Source organism: Sinohyriopsis cumingii, chromosome 6 (genome assembly GCF_028554795.1).
Source record: "Sinohyriopsis cumingii isolate HCF-2022 chromosome 6, ASM2855479v2, whole genome shotgun sequence".
In the NCBI taxonomy this organism is placed as follows: domain Eukaryota; kingdom Metazoa; phylum Mollusca; class Bivalvia; order Unionida; family Unionidae; genus Sinohyriopsis; species Sinohyriopsis cumingii.
Genome location: NC_142966.1, coordinates 140,971,093 through 140,993,269, shown reverse-complemented (window position 1 = coordinate 140,993,269; position 22,177 = coordinate 140,971,093). Strand labels below are relative to the sequence as shown.

The following is a 22,177-nucleotide window of genomic DNA, read 5'->3' as shown; positions in this document are numbered from 1 at the left end:
ATGCGTGAATCTATATTTCAAACAGTCTCGATGTGTGTAGGGTGGGTGGGGGTTATGGTGGCCGAGTGGTCTTAGACGCTCTCCTTTACAGATTATTCCTATATCGTAACTTTGTCTGCGTACGTTTTAGTTTCGGCTCGGTGATCGAGGGTATACTTCTGAGAAAGTTTGCCGATAGCTTTCCCGTGGGTTGGTGGCTGTTCCTTGGGTCTTCTTGGGATCTTCCTCCACCAAACTATACTGACCGCCATGTATAGCCTATCATTTGCTGAAAATGGCGTTAAACTCCACACCACACAAACTTTAGAATAGCCGAGACATTGTTGCTGGTTTTAATTTAGTTTCAATACTAAATTAGGAATAAAGCGATTGGTTGCACGATGAAAAGGCTGGTCTCAGATCCAGCCCTATCTTCTACGTACCATCTGTTGTATGATAAAACCTCTCACCTGTGTCTCCGTCGTTGTTTTTATTTCTAGCTGTCATGTGACACGACCACTTGAAACCGATCGGTCAAAATGGCGCTAAAGTCTACCCTGATATTTACCGGTCTTACACTTTTAGTGACATTTTCAGTGGCATTATCCTATGAGAGAAGTATTAGCACAGAGGACGAAAATGTTTATAAAAAGATTCAAAGGGAAGATGCGGAGGAAGCGACCTTAGATTCAAACAAAAGATTTATAGGTAAGTGTCGCAAAGTCTTCTAGTGTATTATCATTAAGAGGCGTACAAACTATAATCTAGGTAGGGCATCTTAATACAAGTATAGGATAGATGTAAAGATGTTCCATGCAGAAGCATGTTATATCGATATATCCCCACTTTACTATACTAAAAGGCTTTTACCTGTGTTTGCGTTGCCTTCAATCATTGGATGTATTTTCGTAGGTCCCCCGAATTGATTTTATGCAATTGATTTTTATTTGGCTTATTAAAGGCGATGGCGCGCTATACTAATTTTTTTCTTCAAGAAATGTAATGCCATTATTCAAGTAATTCAGTCTTTACTTTTTTAATTATTTTAAATTGTGATGTGATAAATAAGTTGTCAAACCTTTCTGTGGATCAAATTGAAGCAGAAAGTCAGTTTACAATATTTAATATGTGTGACCCAGTTAAATCTTTGAATGATAATATGCACGTGTGTACGTGCATGTACTTTGTGTGATCTTGATCGGCCAAATGTATCATGCAAAAAAGTTAAAATTCCTTGTTATACTAGCAAACATTTACAAACAGAATCTATACAGCATTTTTCTCAGACCTGGTCGTAAACAACAGTAGGAAAATAATAAAATCAAGAAAATTAAATACTAAAACTGATTTTAAATTGGATATTTGCGACATTCAACAAACGCGAAAAGTTCTCCTTATACAGTATACAGAGTTTTTTATTTGATGACATTGAGAGACGAGGTCACACACATACACACACACACACACGTACGTACGTACGTACTTGCATACATACATACATACATACGTACGTAAGTACATACATACATACATACATACATACATACATACATACATACATACATACATACATACTGAGGAATGAACAAATAGATGGATTGGAAACAAAAACGACCGCGATTCCTTCCCCACTTTTGTACAGCATGTCGGTCCAGGTGTCGTTTATAAGACTGACCGGAAAAGTAGCATGGACACACCTGGGGGGATACAAACTGACAGATTAGGAAGGAAAAGTAGCATGGACACACCGGAGGGGCGGATACAAACTGACAGATTAGGAAACAAACTTTAATGAGATAATTGCTAAACAATTTTGAAATCTGCACGATTAATAAATCTGTTTCATTGGGAGAGGGTCCTATTATCTGCATATCTGGTCCACTACAAAGACCAGGAGACCTCGTCTTAACCAATTTATATTGAAGGATTCCATTCCCAGCACAATAGCTAGTTTAAATAAATTTATCGAAGTAATACATTTCTTCATCATTTCACATTTTCGTAAAACTTTTGAACCTGAGTAATTACTTAACTCAATCTTGTGTCCCTCCGTAAATGCTAACGATAGTTGAAAAGTTTTTATGAAGGCGGGGCTAGATTTGTTTAAATTGTATTTTATCAAAACCTCTGCATGGGACCGAATTCTCCAAAGCTGTCATATTATTGCCTTTGCAAACTATCAATATCAATAACGTATGAAGAAGCATTACCTATGGTCTTTACTCACGTATAAGTGAAGGCAAACTGAAGAAGAAAAGAAAAACCTCCCCCCATAAAACCGACAAAAAATATTTAAAAAATAATCCTGATCTGAAGTAGCACAATGGACCTGCAGATCGTATTATATGTTGTTTGTTCTACTGATTACTGCACAGGACCAGTAAGCATAAAGCGCCGGCAGATCTGGGTTTGTGCAGTTTGCAGTTGGACTCGACTTATAAGCGAGTAATACGGTATTCATTCTATTAACTATGCAGGCATCCTTTACGGGCGCTGTTCTAATTTTCATACATCTTCAAGCTAGTAAATGTTGAATGTTGGTTAAATGCGAGACTTTAGAAAAATCAACAATTCATTGAACTACCGAAAGAAAAGACGAAACTGGTTTTTGCCCTTTGAAAGAACAGATCATTCCGTTCTCATCGAAATGTCTGTACAAGAAAGGGATTTCTTTCATATGAACCGTACTTTTTCATTCCGTTTTGTTTGCTTTACTTATAGTCACTCACTGATTGCCTCTTAAAGTGTTGATGTCAAACAAGGAAAATGTCCAATTTTTTCTCTCCATTTGAATTCGAGAATGAAAAGTTACTAGAGGTTCCAAGCTTGGTCATAACTTTCATATTGTCAGTTTTAAATTAATTTATTTTTAATTAATTTTGTTAAAATTTTGACAGGCAATCACATGTTTGCTTTGTCGCCTAATTTTTTTGTTTTCATTAAGAAGATTGCACCCAAATTTTTTATCTCCTTGATACAGTTTGTTCTGAACATTATATTTCTTTGTTTTCCTTTTACATATCTTGATACAGCCATTGACTAGGGACGAAGCTAGGAGCGCACGACTAGCCTTGACTTGGAATTCAATGGCGGAGTCAGCTAATGTTTAGCAATAAAGGTTTTACAACTTGACGGAGGCATGTAAAATTAGTACTTGTTTACCCCCTTGACCGCATAAACTAAATAAACTTCTGTTCAAAGACACAGTGCTCTAAGATGTCTCTCAGCAGCTTTATTCTATTTAATATTCCTAATTAGTATAGGTGAATAGGTAGGTTGGCAGGAAGGTGGGTACCGTATGTAGATAAGATGTATGTAGGTGTATATGTAAGTATATAGGTAATTTAATACATTTTCATACGTCTAGCTGTAGAAACCATAAAAATGGAATAATTATAATGTCTCTTCGATATTTCGTCCGCCTTATCTGTGTGTACTTGTTTTAATCTAGTCTTTTCATCTGTCAATCTTCTGTCCAAAATGTTCACATTGTCATAGTAGATATGAAGTCGTTTTATCCATTTATTACAATTAGAAGAGAAAATGAAGTCAGTTCTCTCCTTGTTTGTGCTGATTTATTTTTCTTCAATTGAATTAATACAACGTTATTTACCCTCAGCGGTTTGCGATCCTGTCAGTAATTTTAGCTCTATTGTTTGTATCAATGATTTATTTTTTTACATAATTATCTTGCGTGGTGAAGAGAAGAAATCGTTATATGCCATTTGTATATATATATATATAGATATTTAGTTCAGGTTAGATTTCAGTGTTTATACATAGAGATACTGATTAAGTCGGCAGGAGAGGGCACGTCGCGGTACGAACCGAAATTATTATCTGATAAGAGGTTTACTGAGAACGTATCAGATGTTAGACTTGACCCTGTCCGTCCGTGCGCAGGTTGATACAAACCCGTACGAATCCATTCCAAACTTGCAATGACAGTATAAATGTATGTCGTTTCTAATTTACTTTCCAGTTGAGATGTTAATTTGCTTCTCTATTTCCTTATTCAATAAATCTGTTTAATTGAAATACCGTCCTAGGGCCTGGATATGAACAAGTGCATTGGGATTCGCTAGGTTATCACTTAATATAGTGTCATGGGTTGAGCATGAAAGAGCAACCAAAAGAACTTATTTAGTACATTAAGCCGCAATTTACCCGATGCAGTTTCATACCGCGAGTTCAAATATCTTTCTTCGCCACTGAGTAAACTTGAAGATAAACACTTATTGTAAAATACGCCGTATCCCGTAACGAAAATTTAATGTTTAAATTAGCAAAGAATAATTTGTTAACAGCGACTTGAGCGCAGCGCGAGCCACAGCGCCAGGTACCAATTGTTCGGTACAAATGTAAGTGTATGACTAAAAGAAAATAGACCAAACGTGGGTACGAAGCGGAGGCTGTCACGGTAGCATTATACCGGGTAATGGACGTACTGGGCCAACACCCGCGTATCCTCGGTCTCATATTAACAATTAGAATAAGTAGACTTTCTGGCTACCTACTTATACGGTAAAATATTTTTGCTATCTCATCATACCAGACATAAAGCCATCTCAAATTTTCAGTGACGATAATAACAAAGCGTTACACAAAGCATGCAAGTAATTGGTCTCATCAGGTCAAAGATATTCTGTTAGATAAAAATATTTACCATCAATTACACGAATGCCTACACCGTAGAAATAACGTTAGAACCGAACGCTGCAGTAAAGTTCTCTGTCTGTCTCCCTCCTCCCCCCCCCCCTTTCACGACATTCGTTTTGTTCCCTTTAAACGGCACGATGTTGTTCCTAAGTACACGTTTCAGAAGAATAACGATTATAAATAAAACTGAGACACATTGTTACAAATTGGTATTCTTTTGTAGTCATATACTTGGCATACTTTGCGAGTCTTCGTAAAGAAGAATTTCCCCCTAGACAAGAATACAGTTGGTAGCTTACAAAAATACAAATAGATAACGCAAGCTACCAATAAAAACGAAGAACTTCCGTGTGTGTGTGGGTTTACCGTAGTTTTATTGTCATTATGAACGAAACACCTCAGATCACTAGATGCAGTGCTGCGCATACATAGCAGTTGGCATTCAGCGAAGAAAGCCGAGAATATCCGGTTGTTTCAGGCTATAGGAGGCCATAGACTATTCTGTATATGTAGGCTACTATATTCAATTTACGAGGTGGTATGACGGGTACTGTACTTATTTATCATGTTATATCTTTCTGTGTAACTATGATAAATACAGTTTAGCAGGGGAAGTAATCTTTATTATAAAGAATAAAAACAGTCCGAAAACGCACATTCGCAAAACTGCCCCCCCCCCCCATCTAATAATGAGGACGTCATAGCTTTCTCTAATAAAACCCAAATAAATTACAGATAAACTATATTTAGAGATGATTGATGGTGCGTTTTCAATAGTCGTTGGTTTGTATGAAGCAGATAACAACTGACCACTATGGCCACAGTGGAACCACGTATCAGCTTGGCTAGACTATAGGAGTGTACGCAGTAAGGTTCTGATTACAGGCAAAACGTGTTCGTGTCAATAAATAATGACTATACATGCTCACGTGATGATGTCAAAAGACATTAACCAGTTCGATACACGTGAGGGGCATGGTACTCCTAGGGTTTATCATGCTATAATTGCGTTTTCTTCCGAATACTTAGAGGCCAAGTAAAATTTCAATTTGACCTTTACCAGGCACGGGAACAGGTGCTTGATTCTGGATAGTCCGTCCCTACAAGATAGACAGTCGCTTCTCGACCACTAAGGCATCACAATCACATATGATATTCCATCGAGAGATGAAGAAGATATTGACCACCTTTGCATTGACTGCTTCCTAATGTTAGTGAAATAGTATCAGAACAAAAGTCAAAATATGGCGCAACACAAAACAGTCTGTCATCTCATTTTCAGAGATTGCCTGCAAACAAACCAATAGTTGAAACGCTCTTTTCAAACACTTTCAAGTCCAAGATATAATTCACTATGATGTCATATAGAATGTTTGAACCTTCAAGTTGTATTAATCTGTTGTTGTTGAGGCCTTTGAAAATCATAATCAAAACTCTTTGAATCGGACACATTGGATACAACTGATGACCTTATGCCTAGATTAATAAAAGGGTGAAAATAAAGAATTATAAAAAAAATACATCAAGATTAATGATAAACACAACTATCGATTCTGATCGTTACTAACAGTTGCTTCGCTAGGCACTCAGCCGTTATATTTTAGTGTTAGGATTATATTGGCGTGGTGTCAGGATAATGTGACTGGGTGGGACATGATGCTAAACGTCTGCAGCATGATGCCCCAGTGCTTGCCAACACTATGAACTGCCACACTGAAGACATATTAGCGACACGATAGAACATTGCTTTTAAAGCTACGTTAAAAAACCAAATCACACACAAGCACACATACACACACACACACACCTATTATCGATTCTGATTGAATGTAGTGTCGTCTACGCTTATCAAATATGAAAAGACAATTTTCAAAGATAGCCACCGACCACCAGGTGATTATATGGCATTTCAGAGAGAACAAATTTCTCAGATTAATACAAATGTGGACTAGTGGGACATGCCTATGTTAAATATAAGTAGACCGTTCAGGTATGTAAATTAGCTACTGTTATTCAGCTAACCCAACATATGGACACAGTTGTCACTGCCTGTTTCATATTGCAGCTTTGATTGAAATGAGGAGACACATCAACAGTCTCTGTAAATTGAGCACGCGACACTTCATGAACTGCACTGAAAAAAGCTAGCTCGTGAAGCGGGCTATAGCTTGACTGGAATTCGCATACTGCTGCGAAAAGAAAACACTTTCTGTCAGCAAGTTGAAAATGCTACGCTCAATCGGAATCGGTAGTATCTGATGGTACGATTAATGGCGTAGATCTGTGTTCGAAACATTTAGCGTAATTAAAGATGAACAGAAGTAAAAATAAAAGAGTTTTCACTTTATCCTCGTTGAATTAGCAAAATGTCAGTTTTCGTTGTTTTCCGCCGTTTCATTTCGGGTATCAGGAATGTTCAAATAGTTTTGAGAGTTTTGGATCCGAGTATACCAAGGAATCCAACAACTAACGGCGAGGAAATACTAACCCTTTCCTATCAGTTATGATCCATTATTATTGTTATTATTATTATTGTGTTTTGACAGTTTTATAGAAAATTTAGTGGAAAAAGTGACAGTATCAAAAGTTTAAAATTTAACTTAATAATAATAATAATAATAATAATAATAATAATGCATTGCAAGAGCATAAAGGCAAGTCAACCACTGTCAACTATCTCTATATCGGAATAAGTGTATCATCATCTTCAGATCAAATAAGTGCTTTTAGAGATATGAATATACAAATTTTGAGAAGAATATCATTTACATAATATTTAATATTTCGTTGCTGTATAAAGCGTTCCCTTATGTTCTGTGATCAGAAACCGATTTAGTTTCAATAATTAATTTAAAGTTGTCAAATTTAATGATGCAACTATTTGCTCTAGACAAATATTTCTCAGAAATAGAAAACGCAATTACGTTTTATATCAACTGCCTATTCGAGTATTTTTCAAGTTTCTCGCCTTTTTTTATTAGGAGTTAAAATCTGACTTTTGATTGACACGAGTAACTGATCACAGTGGGTAGTAAGGCTGATTGTTATTAGGCAAACACCGAAGACGCTTTATACGTTAAATAGCCGCACACACTGCTCTATTAAAGTTAAAAATAAATATTTACAAAGATTAATGTCGCTTCATAAAACACCACGATTTAGGAGGTCAACGTATACTTTTGTAAAGCCAACATCGCGTCCAGCCAAAAGTGCAATAGTTTACTGTTACTCACGTCTTATTATCACATAGTTTACTGCCATTAAAATATGCAGACACATTTTCCTGCAAATTGTTTTTCTCTTCCCCTCTTTAGGACAGACATACCAATTATACTGGGAGCAGATTGCTCATGCTGGAATTCTTATTAGACCTTCTCTTCTGAGGCACTTTCCATGGGGTGGCTCAACAGTAAATTATATGTTCATAAATTATGAATAATATCTGAGTCCGGGTCAAAGAGTGCATATTGCTGGCTTTTGTTCACGTTCATTCACATTCTGTCTGAATGTGTGTGGTCACCCCATGTCAATAAAATTGACATCCGTTATTAAATATCTACTGTGTAATTTTGAATTGTGGAAAGATTTTATATTCAGCTATCAAAAAACTACTTTCGTGTCATCTTGCTAGAAAATATAATTTACAAACTACCTTCCTGGACGAGTATATCATCGTAAACTATTCTTACCTCAGCTTTGATATATTTAAAAGTCGTATATGCCTATGCATGAATTTAAAAAAAATGCTGTCCTTATTTATTCACAATTTGCTATCCGATTTTTTATTGCTGATAACAGTCATTTACAACTTGAATGGCCATAGGTGTTTAACTTTTATATATAAGTACATGCGTACCTACCTAAATACCAACATTCATATATATATATATATATATATATATATATATATATATATATATATATATATATATATATATATATATATATATATACATACTCACGGAAAGATATATCCTACTCTTAATACCCAAAAAGAAATATGTGTGTGATAGTTAGCATATGTGATATAAAAATAGATATTGTCTAAAAAGAAATTATATATATATATATATATATATATATATATATAGAGAGAGAGAGAGAGAGAGAGAGAGAGAGAGAGAGAGAGAGAGAGAGAGAATTTTATCATTTCGAAACAACTTAATAGTTATGAATCAGCGACAAAGTAACCAGTAGAACCAAACTTTTCGGGGGGTGGGGGTGGGGTGGATTACTAGATTATTGCAGGTATGATTATTTTTGGTAACCCTGATTTACATATACCTTATGTCTTCAGTAACACCCTCAAAATATTTTCGGTGATATGCTATTAATCCTATTTCAAAGCAAATCTTTTACTGTGTTGCAAATATAAAACTATTAACTGGAAAATTTCCTGAAAGTACACGCAACGTGCTAGACAAAATATGCACCTGAATAAATCTGCTACTAAATAGAAAAACATCACATCGCCGTGGCTGCTTTGCAAGTTCACAGAAATGAAAACTCGAATTTAAGAAAAAAAAAAAACACAACAAAAACCATCGCATGAGAACTTTATTTCTTCCATATATTTCTAATTTAAGTTAGTTTTCTGTGCAGTGATGCAAATAGTCAAGAAAGAGTTGTTGTACACGTGACTCTAGGTCATACACACTTTCAGAACCCCAGTAGAAATTCGTGAAACTGAAATCGGCTTGCATTAAAAAGAAAAAGGTCATTTGAAAACCTGTCTCCATAAAAAAGCCTGCTGGAAACAATTGCCGATTATTGCTGAAGCTGAAACAATATAGATCGATTACGTCTTAAAATCCTTGGATTTAACATTACTGTCACCTAATCTTTATACTTTAACAAGTTAAATACCCTTTCCGAAATTATGAGATCTATGATGTCAGACCAGGAAACGCCATTTTTTTCTTCTTCTGATGATGATATTAAAATATATGTGAAAGCATTCTTATTTCCTCTAAAATATTTTAGCTTTTAACTGCATGTGAAAAATTGGGATTTAATTGATAATAAAACACAATCCTCCAGAAATACTATCAAGCTTATTGGCCGACAAAAGCCATGTAGGAAAGAGCATTATCTCCAAGTGGATTATTTATCATGTTCATAGTAACTCGAATTTTCGACTTAATATCTCGACTTTTTTTTACTACATATCTCTAACTTTCGACTGTCTTTGAAAGCTCGAGTCGATATCTCGAGTTTTCCTGTTACTGTCAGTGGTGAATCAGTTCACGTGTCCCAACCATACTTCATAGGCAAGGAACCTCATGCTACAAACAATTTATGTCAATATTGGTGTAATGATCGTCCAAGATCGCCCTTAAACAGAAGAAATAACACGAACAAATTAAACGATATTCGAGTCTGAAGAATTAAGGCTAAAAAATTAAATTGTATGGATGTTAAACTATGGTGATTATTAAACGTTATCATGTACATTTCAGCTATCCAACCACCTTACATTTGTTCTTTTTAGTTTGCTTTGAAGTTTAAATTTTGTAATGTTTACCATGTCTTTGGGCCATATGACTACAGCATAAACTATACGTTGTAGTTAATTCTGAATGATAGTGGAATCTTCATTACATTGTTATAATTATAAATATGTGCAAATATTTAATCAACAGCCTCTAGAATAAGCAAGTTATATTTTCTTATATTCACAAAATTTACCAAACAATTGACTAATTGCAAAATAATCTCAGTCAGTTTTTTATTACACTCTAAGACGAATAGTTGTACAGTTTAGGTTACGCACCCGTACTATATGGCCAAGTGTTCTATGATGCACGCTTTTACCAATCACTCGCACATCTCACCTCTGTCTCCGCGTGGGTTCGAGTCTAGCTCGGTCAACTTGGGAAAGTAAGAAAACTTCATACTAGCTTCCTGTGGTCGTTGGTTGTTCCTCCACCAAATATATCGGCAGCCATGTATAGCTAATCATGTGCTGAAAACTGGAGTTAAACCCCACAAAACCAAAGCAAACGCCCATACTATGGCGTGAAGGCATCTCTGTGTGTGTGTGTGTGTGTGTGTGTGTGTGTGTGTGTGTGTGTTCTTCTGTACATTTAGAGGAACTGTTTCGAATTAACTTTACAATGTTGAGGACTTTATTATTTATAGTAACGTTTTAGAGAGTAACCAAATAAAATCGTCTTGTTCCAATGGCAGTTTTGTCAATATTTTACCTTTTTGGAAATTACCATAATGTAAGCTATTTACTTCCGCCAGTTACAATTAATTACAAATTACAAAAATTATCATGGCCCAAATACATGGTGTAGAGACCAAAACGGAAATATTTATTACTGAAACCTTTTGCACAATTTTATACGGAAGTAACCGTGTCAAATACGCGACAGTGTAACATAGTCTACCGTATTTACTGACTTATGAGCTGAGCCCCACTGCAAACAAACTATGTGTATTTTTAATATCCAGGAGCAGAGTTTTCTCGTAACGGTGTAGTCAACGCATGCGTTTGTACACTTTAAGCAGATGTTGTTGTTGGTTTTTTGTTTGTTTGTTTTGTTTTGTTTTTGTAGATAAGCATTTCTTTTTTAATTATCTAATGCGGATATGATTAAATCCAACGTTGAAATTCTGCGAAAACGAGCGCATGACAATAAAATCGTCTAGATCTTAGACCATAGCTGTAGAAAAGGATTCATTTGCACATTATTGGACTGGTATCGTCGATTGCCTATGAGTAATCGCAATGGATTGATGATACTTGATACGACACAATTTAATTTATGTTTTGAGTTGTGTTTTTTTTTAAAATTAGGTTTGATTTGTCACATTAAGACAAAAGAAGACGTATTCTTCACCATGATTAGTAATTCCCTTTTTAACATCCTAAAGAATGAGATTGAAAGTTCCTTGCATGAGTCTGGTGTTTAAGTCACTGTAATAATTCCTATAGTGTAAGTCTAGGTAATATTTCCTAGTATAAATCTAGATAATATTTCTTACGCTGTAAATCTAGTTTATCTTTCCTACAGTGTGAGTCAAAGTAATATTTCATTCACTTGAACACCTGGTAAATATATATTCTTTGCCTGTCTGCATTTTAATATTATGGCTGCGCCAGACATTGTTTAGTTGCACCTTTTTCAACTTTATCTGTACATCTAAAGGTCAATTTTTTTTTAGCGGGGGGGGGGGGTGTAATACAATTTTGTCTTAGCAACAAATATTCTTGTTGACCAGGTCCGCAATCTCAATTACAAGTGCCAAAAGGACTTGCGAAGAGATAGGTTCAGGTCACGGCATATGTAATTTAAACGTGCGTTTAAAAAAGGAGTCTCAATTTTCCCTTTTTGATGGCTTTTGTTCAAATAAGAGTAACACGGCTTTTCAATCACCGTAGGTCACAAATTCAGTGTAGTCCATTTCCTGGTGCCCGTTTCTTTGATAAAGGAGTTGGTATTTCTGTCCTATATGAAAGATAACTACCTTTTCGTGATCAAAGAGCGTGTGCTTTAATCATTTACTGCTAGTATAGACGTTGAAGTATTTGTACATGTCGATTTACCGTCTATACTACCTTATATGAGGAGTCCAGCTTCAAACTGCACAGATCCAGATCTGCTGTCACATAATGCAGTTTGTTAGGAAAAACCAGTAGAACAAACAATATAGACCTTGATCTGCATGTGCATTATGTTACGGCAGGTTAGGATATTTGTTGTTTGCAGGTTGATTCGTCTTATAAGCTAGTATAAGCGGTACGCATGGGTTCAAATCCATATCACGCCTTTATAGGGCAATACGATAGGAGGTTTATGCATATATATATATATATATATATATATATATATATATATATATATATATATATATATATATATATATATATATATATATATATATATATAACGAATACATGTCTTCGGAGCATGCATACTATACAGATCTCCTGAGACCCGTTGGTACATATAACAGTTTAAAGATATCAAATATTCGGCATGTACCTTTGACTCAGTCAGTGTTATATAAACAACGAATGTTCTAGTTACGAATATTGACAAAGTTAAAGGGAAACACAAGCTATCAATCTTCTTATCACTGTATTATTCCTTGTTTAATTTCTGATCTATTGTATCCGTTTTGAAAGCCGATGTTACTCGTATCATCAAGATAAAAGGCAAAAATGTCATTATCACAGGGTTGCGACATGTTGACTTTATCCAGGTACTCTGACATGAACGTAATTGACTACCCTTTCTCTTCTGTTTACATTTGACATGAACATCTCGCTGATGAAACTGATTAGTGTGTAAAGGTTTGTATACCAGTGTGCGTGTGTGTGTGTGTGTGTGTGTGTGTGTGTGTGTGTGTGTGTGTGTGATTTGGATTTTTAACGTAGCTTTAACAATTTTCATTAATGTAGATACGATGTCTGCAGTGTGGCAGTTTATAGCGATGTCTTGCACTGGGGCATCATGCTGCAGATATTTATCATCATGTCCAACCCCGTCAAATTATCCTGACACCAGGCCGACCAGTCCTAACACTAACTTCTTAATGCAAAGTGCATAACGAGGCAGCTGTTAGTACCATTTTAATACGCTTTGGCATGACTCTGCCGGGGTTCGAACCCACAAGGTCCGACGATCCAACCACCGGAGCGTGGACTGCTTCTGTATTTTTGCGCATACTCCAGTTTTGGACACTACAATCATTAAGATGGCTAGTTAATTTAAACCAATGTGTCTGTGTACAGATCAAACAATTTTTTAAAAGAGGTAAATAAATTTTTCTTCACACACAGTTTTTACAAGATCCATACAATATCCATTTTCCTCAATAGAGATGTTGTAAATATTCTAATATTGGTGGTTTAATCCAGAATCGAAAACGGAAATAAGACGAACTGATATATCCACGATATCTATCTATCTATATATTATATATATATATATATATATATATATATATATATATATATATATATATATATATATATATATATATATATATATATACTTTTGATTCCATTAACAAAGTGATTTGTTTTTGTGGATCACCATCTTGTACAGGGATATGAGAACAGTTATGGAAAAGTCATATTTTGGTGTTTTTACATCCCGTATAGGGAATATAGGAACATTAAAATTAAAATACTACAATTTACACAAGTCTTTGGGAAACTATTATAACAGTCGCTAAACCACTCATACTTTTGTGTATCATCGTCTTGAATAAGGTTATAAAAACATTTGGAAATAAAATAAAATAATTGTTTGGACCGTTATGGCTCGAGGGTACTATTCACAACCTGAAAGAAAAATTACTTGAACGTAAATAATGGTTCATAGTTCTATTGTATTGAATTCGCATTTCCGCAAAGGGATGGTACGATACACCGAGTGTTCATGTACCACTCAAAAACGAAAAGGATAATGAAACAAAATGAAAAGAACGCACAAAACATACAATATGTAAAAGCCATTATCTGTATCCATTTCAACATCCAACTGTTGTTGGCTTATTGGTATCGTGTATGTCCTTTACAAATCGGAGACATTGCCAACACCAGCTGTACCAACAGGGGCGTAGCATAATACTCCACCCCCACCCACGCAAAACTTAATTCTCTGGCACCTTCCCAATAAAAAGAAAGTTGCTTGATGGAAATGTTTAAGCAACTGCGTTCAAGCGAAGACAAAAGCAACAAAGTAACACATCATAGCCTACAGCATATATGGAATGCCAAGAGCATATCACGCAAAGATCGGTGAAAGCTAGCCAACTGTATAACTTAGCAACAACTATTACATCTCTCAAATGTTGTAGTGCTTACGATATTGTTTAATAATTAACTACTCTCACGGTAGTTAAATTGATAAATACGACAATTCTAAATGGTATATTTAAAGCAAACATTGCAGGTACAGAGTTCGAATGGGTTGCAACTATTGGAAAGTTAATGTTAAACAACAACGACTTGCAAATATATAAAAGCTGCAATGGTTGCCATATTTACAAACGATCCTCATGCAATAATATCAGTAAGTGAATATTCTATAGTATTAATACTGACTTATGTTTGAGTCTCTAGTATAAGTATTGACTTAAGTATTAGTCTCTAGCATTAGTATTGACTTAGGTATTAGTCTGTAGTATTAGTATCGACTTAGGTATTAGTCTGTAGTATTAGTATTGACTTAGGTATTAGTCTTAAGTATTAGTATTGAATTACGTATTAGTGTCTAGCATTAGTACTGACTTATGTATTAGTCTCTAGCATTAGTATTGACTTAGGTATTAGTCTGTAGTATTAGTATCGACTTAGGTATTGGTCTCTAGTATTAGTATTGACTTAGGTATTAGTCTTAAGTATTAGTATTGAATTACGTATTAGTGTCTAGCATTAGTACTGACTTATGTATTAGTCTCCAGCATTAGTATTGAATTAGGTATTAGTCTGTAGTATTATTATTGAATTACGTATTAGTCTCTTGTATTAGTATTGACTTAGGTATTAGTCTGTAGTATTATTATTGAATTACGTATTAGTCTCTAGTATTAGTATTGACTTAGGTATTAGTCTGTAGTATTAGTATTGACTTAGGTATTGGTCTCTAGTATTAGTATTGACTTAGGTATTAGTCTGTAGTATTAGTATTGACTTAGGTATTAGTCTTTAGTATTAGTATTGACTTACGTATTAGTGTCTAGCATTAGTACTGACTTATGTATTAGTCTCCAGCATTAGTATTGACTTGAGTAAGCAAACATTGTAAGCATTGGTTTTGTTGGAGTAATTCTATCCATTTATACCACTTTGGAACTATACTTAAATTCAATGTCAATGTATTTACATTATATTTCCTTCTCTAAAAAGTCGTTGGAGATAAATACTTCAACTTATCCGGATAAAAGCTGTTTGCCTTTGTATACTTTTATTGCTTTTACAATGAAAACGTAATCTTCTGTTAACTCTTTTATTTCTGCAGTTTCTAATTCTGTATTTGTTTTTTGGGGGTTGGTGTTTTTTAAATTGAAAGTTTACGTCAAAGATATTACGTTGAAGGGGTTATTCTGCATCAACGTTTTACAGTCAATGACATTATTTTTCTTCTTTCTTTTCATGTTCTTTTTTTATTTGCCAATGACTACTTTTAATTTATTATATTTTCCCTGATCTGAACTCGTCAGTTAAGCGTGGAAGTACGATTTTTTTCCCATCCGTATGCTTTTGCTTAGTTTATGACCTCACCTAGTACAAGGACGAGTGATTTTATTTCCTTATGTCATGGTTGTGCGTCCGACCGTTCGACAACATGTACTATTGTCAGTTTCCTTTATAAAGGTCAGCTGGGCCTGTTTCAGTTATACTTGGTATGAATGTTTCTCGCTACATGCGTTATGATAATATTATTCTTGGTGACACTCCTAACGACGGTCGTGGCTTCTATAACAACCGTTCGGAAAATATTTTCAGCTTTTTCTCCAGAACAGATGATCCTGTTTTGATCATACTTGGCAAAGTCATTATACTAACTCCTTTCACATTTAGAGAGAACATGCTAATACACTATCGATCAAGATGAAATAACTCAAGGTAGAAATATGATTAAAAAACTTGCCAGATATGATCAATTTCAACCAGGTAGTTGGAGATGATCCTAGCAATGATGTCTTTTGACCCAAGGACTATGCCTTATTTCTACATTTGTCTTTTAGACCAAACTGTCAGGTGAGTGATAACTAGCCCACTTGAGATTTTTGCTCACATTTGTTTCTTGTAGTTGTCACCCCCAGTATATGTTGTTTAAATTCATGTCCACGTAAATGACATGTACACGAATGCATGCATATATATATATATATATATATATATATATATATATATATATATATATATATATATATATATATATATATATATATATATATATATATATAATCTTAAGGTCCCAGCTCTTTGTTTATAATGTCCGAGAACAATAACGGTTTTAACAAAACTTAATTGGTAAAACTGTTTGAAATATTTCTTACCTTGTTGGTCGTTGTGCTTTAAGTTTCGATGAATCTGTTTGTAAAAAAAATGAAACGTACGCCTTGCATTGATTCCATATACATCGAATTGTCCCGGGAATAACAAAAAATGCGTTCACGTGCACGTAATAAAACGCGTAATGTCAAAAGATAATAAATTGAACTTCAATTTTAATTTTTCTTTTCATATATATATATATATATATATATATATATATATATATATATATATATATATATATATATATATATATATATACAAACGTTTTGAAATGATAAGAAAATTAAGAAAACTTATAGAATGATTTGGTAAACTAGCGGTTGAAGACATATCGGTAAAGTAAGTAAATGATTTTCAGTCAAATTGAATATAACCCAGCTTTGGGTTTCTACTGTACTCAGATAAATCCCAAATAAGAAACAGTATCGCCCATTAGAATGCCTGTATGTTTTTCATTCCGACCGAATAATGAATAATGTTTATTTTAATGTGCGTATTAAATACCAGTTGAATACTAAATGTTCTGAAAGAAATAATAAGTAAATTTCTTCATGTTTCGAGTGCACCTGCTTTTATGCTGTTCGCAGCATGAGTCACGTAGCTTTCTTGTGTTTCATAAATTAAACTTAATCGCGCCAGGAACACCCAATTTTTATGTTTTCTTTAAATTGCAAATTAGATTTATCGCGATTTAAAGGGAACCATTCCGTATCTTTCCAACGCGGCGTCTGAATTAAGGGAGAACTCCTTGCAATTACATATATATATTTCTTGCTGTCATCGAATGCATTTCGAGATATTTCTTTGAATTTTATCTTCGTTTTGCATCTTACAGTCTAATTAACTAATTAACTATATTCTAGAGGGTTGGTTGATTGGTTGGTTGGTTGGTTGGTTGGTTGGTTCGACGGCACTTTTAGCATATATTTAGCGGCATCATGCAGAGGATAAATAAAGACACAAATTTGTTAACTAATTGGAACGATAGGCTAAATTATTAGATATGAATGCGCATGTATTAAAAAATATATTTCTAAACAATATGCAATTTCCTAATTTTAAATACACTTGGTTGGGTTTTTTAATCTTTCGTTTAAAATACATTTTTTTATGAGAATTTATGTTTACTGCGTATAAGTAGAAATACAAGACAGCAATTTTAAAGTATACCATTCATAATAAATAAATAAATAAATAAATAAATAAATAAATTTTAAATTTATTTTCCGTTCAGATTTATACCTTAAACCGTATTTATTGTATTGCCAGAGTAGTTCAATTGGTAATGCATTGAATTGATATTCCAAGAATCGTGGATTTTATACCTACCGAGTCGGCTGCTTCAACGTGTCCTTGTGAAAGTCACTTAGCTCTCATTTCATTGTTATTATAATGCCAATACTTTGTTAAGAGTGCTGTTAAAACTCATAAACTAAATTTTTGTATGTCTTGTGTTTAGATTACTGTCGTAGTATTTGATCAGCTGTACAGTGTTCCAAGTACTGTATGAAATTGTGTAAAATTTTTTAACAAGACATGATTGGGACATTTTGTCCCGGAAAATATTTAATGACAATCCAGACTATGTTTGAGATAACGGAAGCATTGCTGTTTATGTTCATTTTTATCAAATGTTATTCTTTTACTTCTTATGTTTCTTTTTAACTGTTTTTTTTAAAGCTACGTCATTATTTATCTTCATCGTATCGAATTTGTTTTCGTCTGAAGGTTCACATATCACTGAAACTAGTTATAGATTCGTAAAACACGAACTGCTTTTGAATATTAATTTGTGTGTGTGTGTGTGTGTAGGGTACTCTCTTCGTGTTTGGTCTTTTCAGACCAGTTAGGGTGGCCCTCCTGCCCTGCACGTTAATGGTTGCTATCTTGTATGTGTTGTTATAATTGTTTTCTTCTATATTAATTTTTTTTTATATCTTTCTTTTAATATAAATTAATTGAAGTTGTAGTTTTTAAAATATTTTTATTTTTAATTTTTTTTTCATTGTAAATATTGATCAGTGTCAAACCTTCATTCTTCTAACATTCTCTGTTCTTCTTCTTTTAGTCGTCTTCTTTTTTCTCTCCTCCTTTCTCTGTTTGCTTCTCGTATTTCTGGATCTGTTGTTACTGATTGATGCTCGTTTCTTTCAGTGGTATCTTGTTTTTCCATTTCTCCAGTGTTTATTTTAGCTTCTTGGTTCTCTTGTGCTGTTTGTTTTCCTATTGTTTTTGCTTTGTTAGTCAGTGGGTTTGTTAATTTTTGCCGTTTCTAGGATCATTGTTGGTCGTATTGGTAGGATTTGTTCTGTTTTTCCTGTTGTTATTTGTGGTAGTTGTGTTGTCTGTTGGGTCTAGTGATGTTGTTCTTGTTGTTGCTGTTGAGTTCTGAGCGTTTGTTTGGAAATTGGATTTTCTTGCTGCTGAGATCGCGTTTCTTCCGTGTTTTTTGTTGCTTCAGTGGTTTTGTTAATTTTGCTAGGATCATTGTTATACGTATTGGGAGCGTCTGTTGCCGTGTTTTTTTTTTGTTGCTTCTTTATTCTCTTTTAGTTGTGGTGTCGGTTCTATGATCACTGTTTGTTTCCCCATTGTTTCTGCTTTGTTAATCGGTGGGTTTGTTAATTTGGCGGTTCTAGGATCATTGTTGGTCGTATTGGGAGCGTTCGTTTTGTTTTTTTTCCTGTTGTTATTTGTGACAGTTCTGTTGTCTGTTGGATCTGGTGATGTTCTTGTTGTTGCTGTGGGTTTCTGAGCATTTGTTTGGAAATTGGATTTTCTTGCTGGAGAGATCTCCTTACTTCCGTGTTTTTTGTTGCTTCTTTATTCTCTTTTAGTTGTGTTACTAATTTTACGAACCAATTCGCCTCATAAAATACATAATGATCACGTGAGCTTATAACTTTTCGAGAATGAATGGGGTAAAATACTTGTGCCATAATGGATGTGGATAAATAATTGTTACATAAACATTTTTCCCTTAGAGGATAGAGTATAAAAAGGTGTCGAGCTAAACTAGGCTTTATTTTACGGCTTCAAAAACCACAAACACTCCCCTCCCCAGACTTGACCTGCCCCCTCCCCCCATCTCTCTCTCTCTCTCTGTTTCTTGTTAGCCCTTTGATTGCATTGTTATGTGAATTGAACAATATTAATCCAGTGATCGTGTTTCGTATGTGTGTTATTGTGTGATTCAATATCCAAAATAAAATCTCATAAAACATGTATAAAGGTGTAGAGATAAGAATTACGAAATATATGTTAAACGAATTATAATTTCTAGTTATAGCAAAACAAGGATCCGGTTTACAAGTAAATGTAAACACGAATTTAATTTATTTCCATTGATTGCTACTAAAATTATTGACATAGATTGATTATTTCCACAAAGCCAAAACCACCACCACTACCATTACTGCCAATAGTATGTACATATATTGCTTTTTTCTGTCGTTTTCTCCCACAAAAACAACAAAACGAATCTTTCTAAAAGCGCTCCTGATACGTTTCTATTTTCTTCCCTTTGTGTAACGCGTACTCCAGATTTGATCCTTTGCTGTTTCGTTTGTAGACTTTTCCGTTTTCTACCTTCGACCAAACACACAACCCCATACTTTTGTCCTCAGCATAATGAATTTATTGGCACTATATTTTGTAGGTTTTAAAGTCTTTGGCAATAATAACCAATTTCAACATACCTGGTAATAGCTTAAATCTTTGGGACCTTGTATTTCATTACAGCTGATGTCTCTAAGTTTACAAATCTACGGTAGGCAATGTTTACTGCATGCTGTGAACACGTTGCTTTAATTCAGCTAGTTATTTGATGTAAGACGAGTAGCAGTCAATGCTTCTCTCTTATTCTCTTGACCTTTCGATGTTGCAAAATAGTCAACTGTGTTTTTGGGATTATGGAGTATTAAATCTGATGTATATGATGTTAGTTTGATTATTTCGTATTAAATCTGATGTATATGATGTTAGTTGGATTATTTCGTATTAAATCTGATGTATATGATGTTAGTTGGATTATTTCGTATTAAATTTGATGTCTATATTATTAGTTGGATTATTTCGTATTAAATTTGATGGCTATAATGTTAGTTGGGTTATCGAGTATTAAATTTTATGTCTGTAATGTTAGTTGGGTTATTTCATATTCAATTTGATGTCTATAATGATAGTTGGGTTATCGAGTATTAAATTTTATGTCTATATTATTAGTTGGATTATGTCGTTTTAAATTTGATGTCTATATTATTAGTTGGATTATTTCGTATTAAATTTGATGGCTATATTATTAGTTGGATTATTCGGTATTAAATTTGATGTCTATATTATTAGTTGGATTATGTCGTATTAAATTTGATGGATATAATGTTAGTTGGGTTATTTCGTATTAAATTTGATGTCTATATTATTAGTTGGATTATGTCGTATTAAATTTGATGGCTATAATGTTAGTTGGGTTATTTCGTATTAAATTTGATGGCTATAATGTTAGTTGGGTTATCGAGTATTAAACTGGATATCGACAATGCTAGCTGGGTTATTCCTTTTTTAATAAAACGGTCTATATGCTTGATTAATATAATGTTTATTAATTAACATCCACGTATCTATCTATATATCTAGCTATCTATCTTCTATCTATCTAGCAATATAAAGCATGGATATATTTCTAATACTGTGTTACATTAACTAATATATATATATATATATATATATATATATATATATATATATATATATATATATATATATATATATATATATATGTGTGTGTGTGTGTGTGTGTGTGTGTGTGTGTGTGTGTGTGTGTGTGTTATCTCTCCTCTTTCGCTCTCTTTCTATTAAGATAAAAAGACAGAAAGAGAATCTCAGTAATATCATTTAGCTAATTTGTTGTCGTACCATGGTGTATTTTCGTAGATTATTTTGTCCTGACCACTCCTCCATTTAACAATTAATAATAAACATATAAAGAGTCATTATCGCAATTTCAAACATTGTGGTATCCGTAACAGCTCATTGTGTTCCTACAGTCGTATAAGCTTGTGCTGGAAGTACAAGGTTGTTCTGGACACTCCGATTTTATAATCGGATGTACCGTCCTGGCACAAGAATAGGCGAGTGATCATTTAACAGGTTAATCTTTTTGATGGTGCCTTGTTAACCAATACACCAGTGGTGATATGTCATTATTGACGCCATACCTTGAACAGGTACCTAGCAAACACGTGGGACCAACATGAAATTGCTTGATTTAAATGAGTCGGCGTTTGTTCAGTGTTTCAAGTTTCAATACTTCTCTTCCTGGGGGCAAATATCTGGGCGAAGTCGGCGATATATTCGCCAGGGACGGTTATAGGCTATCTAATGTTTCTTGGAGGCTAAATACACGTATAATTCCTACCTCTTTTCAAGATATTTTCGCAAGTGTCAGAAGACGGCAGACCTTAAACATGGTCAAAGCACCTTTTTAAAGTTGCAAAGCTTTAAGTCACACAT

The 22,177-nt window shown here is 34.0% G+C and overlaps 1 protein-coding gene across 1 annotated transcript in view; it reads left to right on the top strand.

Annotated features, from left to right (window-relative positions):
• Positions 1–464: 464 nt before the first annotated feature.
• Positions 465–22,177, top strand: part of LOC149798131 (uncharacterized) — a 31,759-nt gene continuing 10,046 nt past the window's right edge. Inside the window, exon 1 of the mRNA XM_089963223.1 lies at positions 465–687. Coding sequence (XP_089819349.1) covers positions 519–687 — 169 coding nt within the window. The 5' untranslated portion in view covers positions 465–518. The remainder of the gene's footprint in view (positions 688–22,177) is intronic.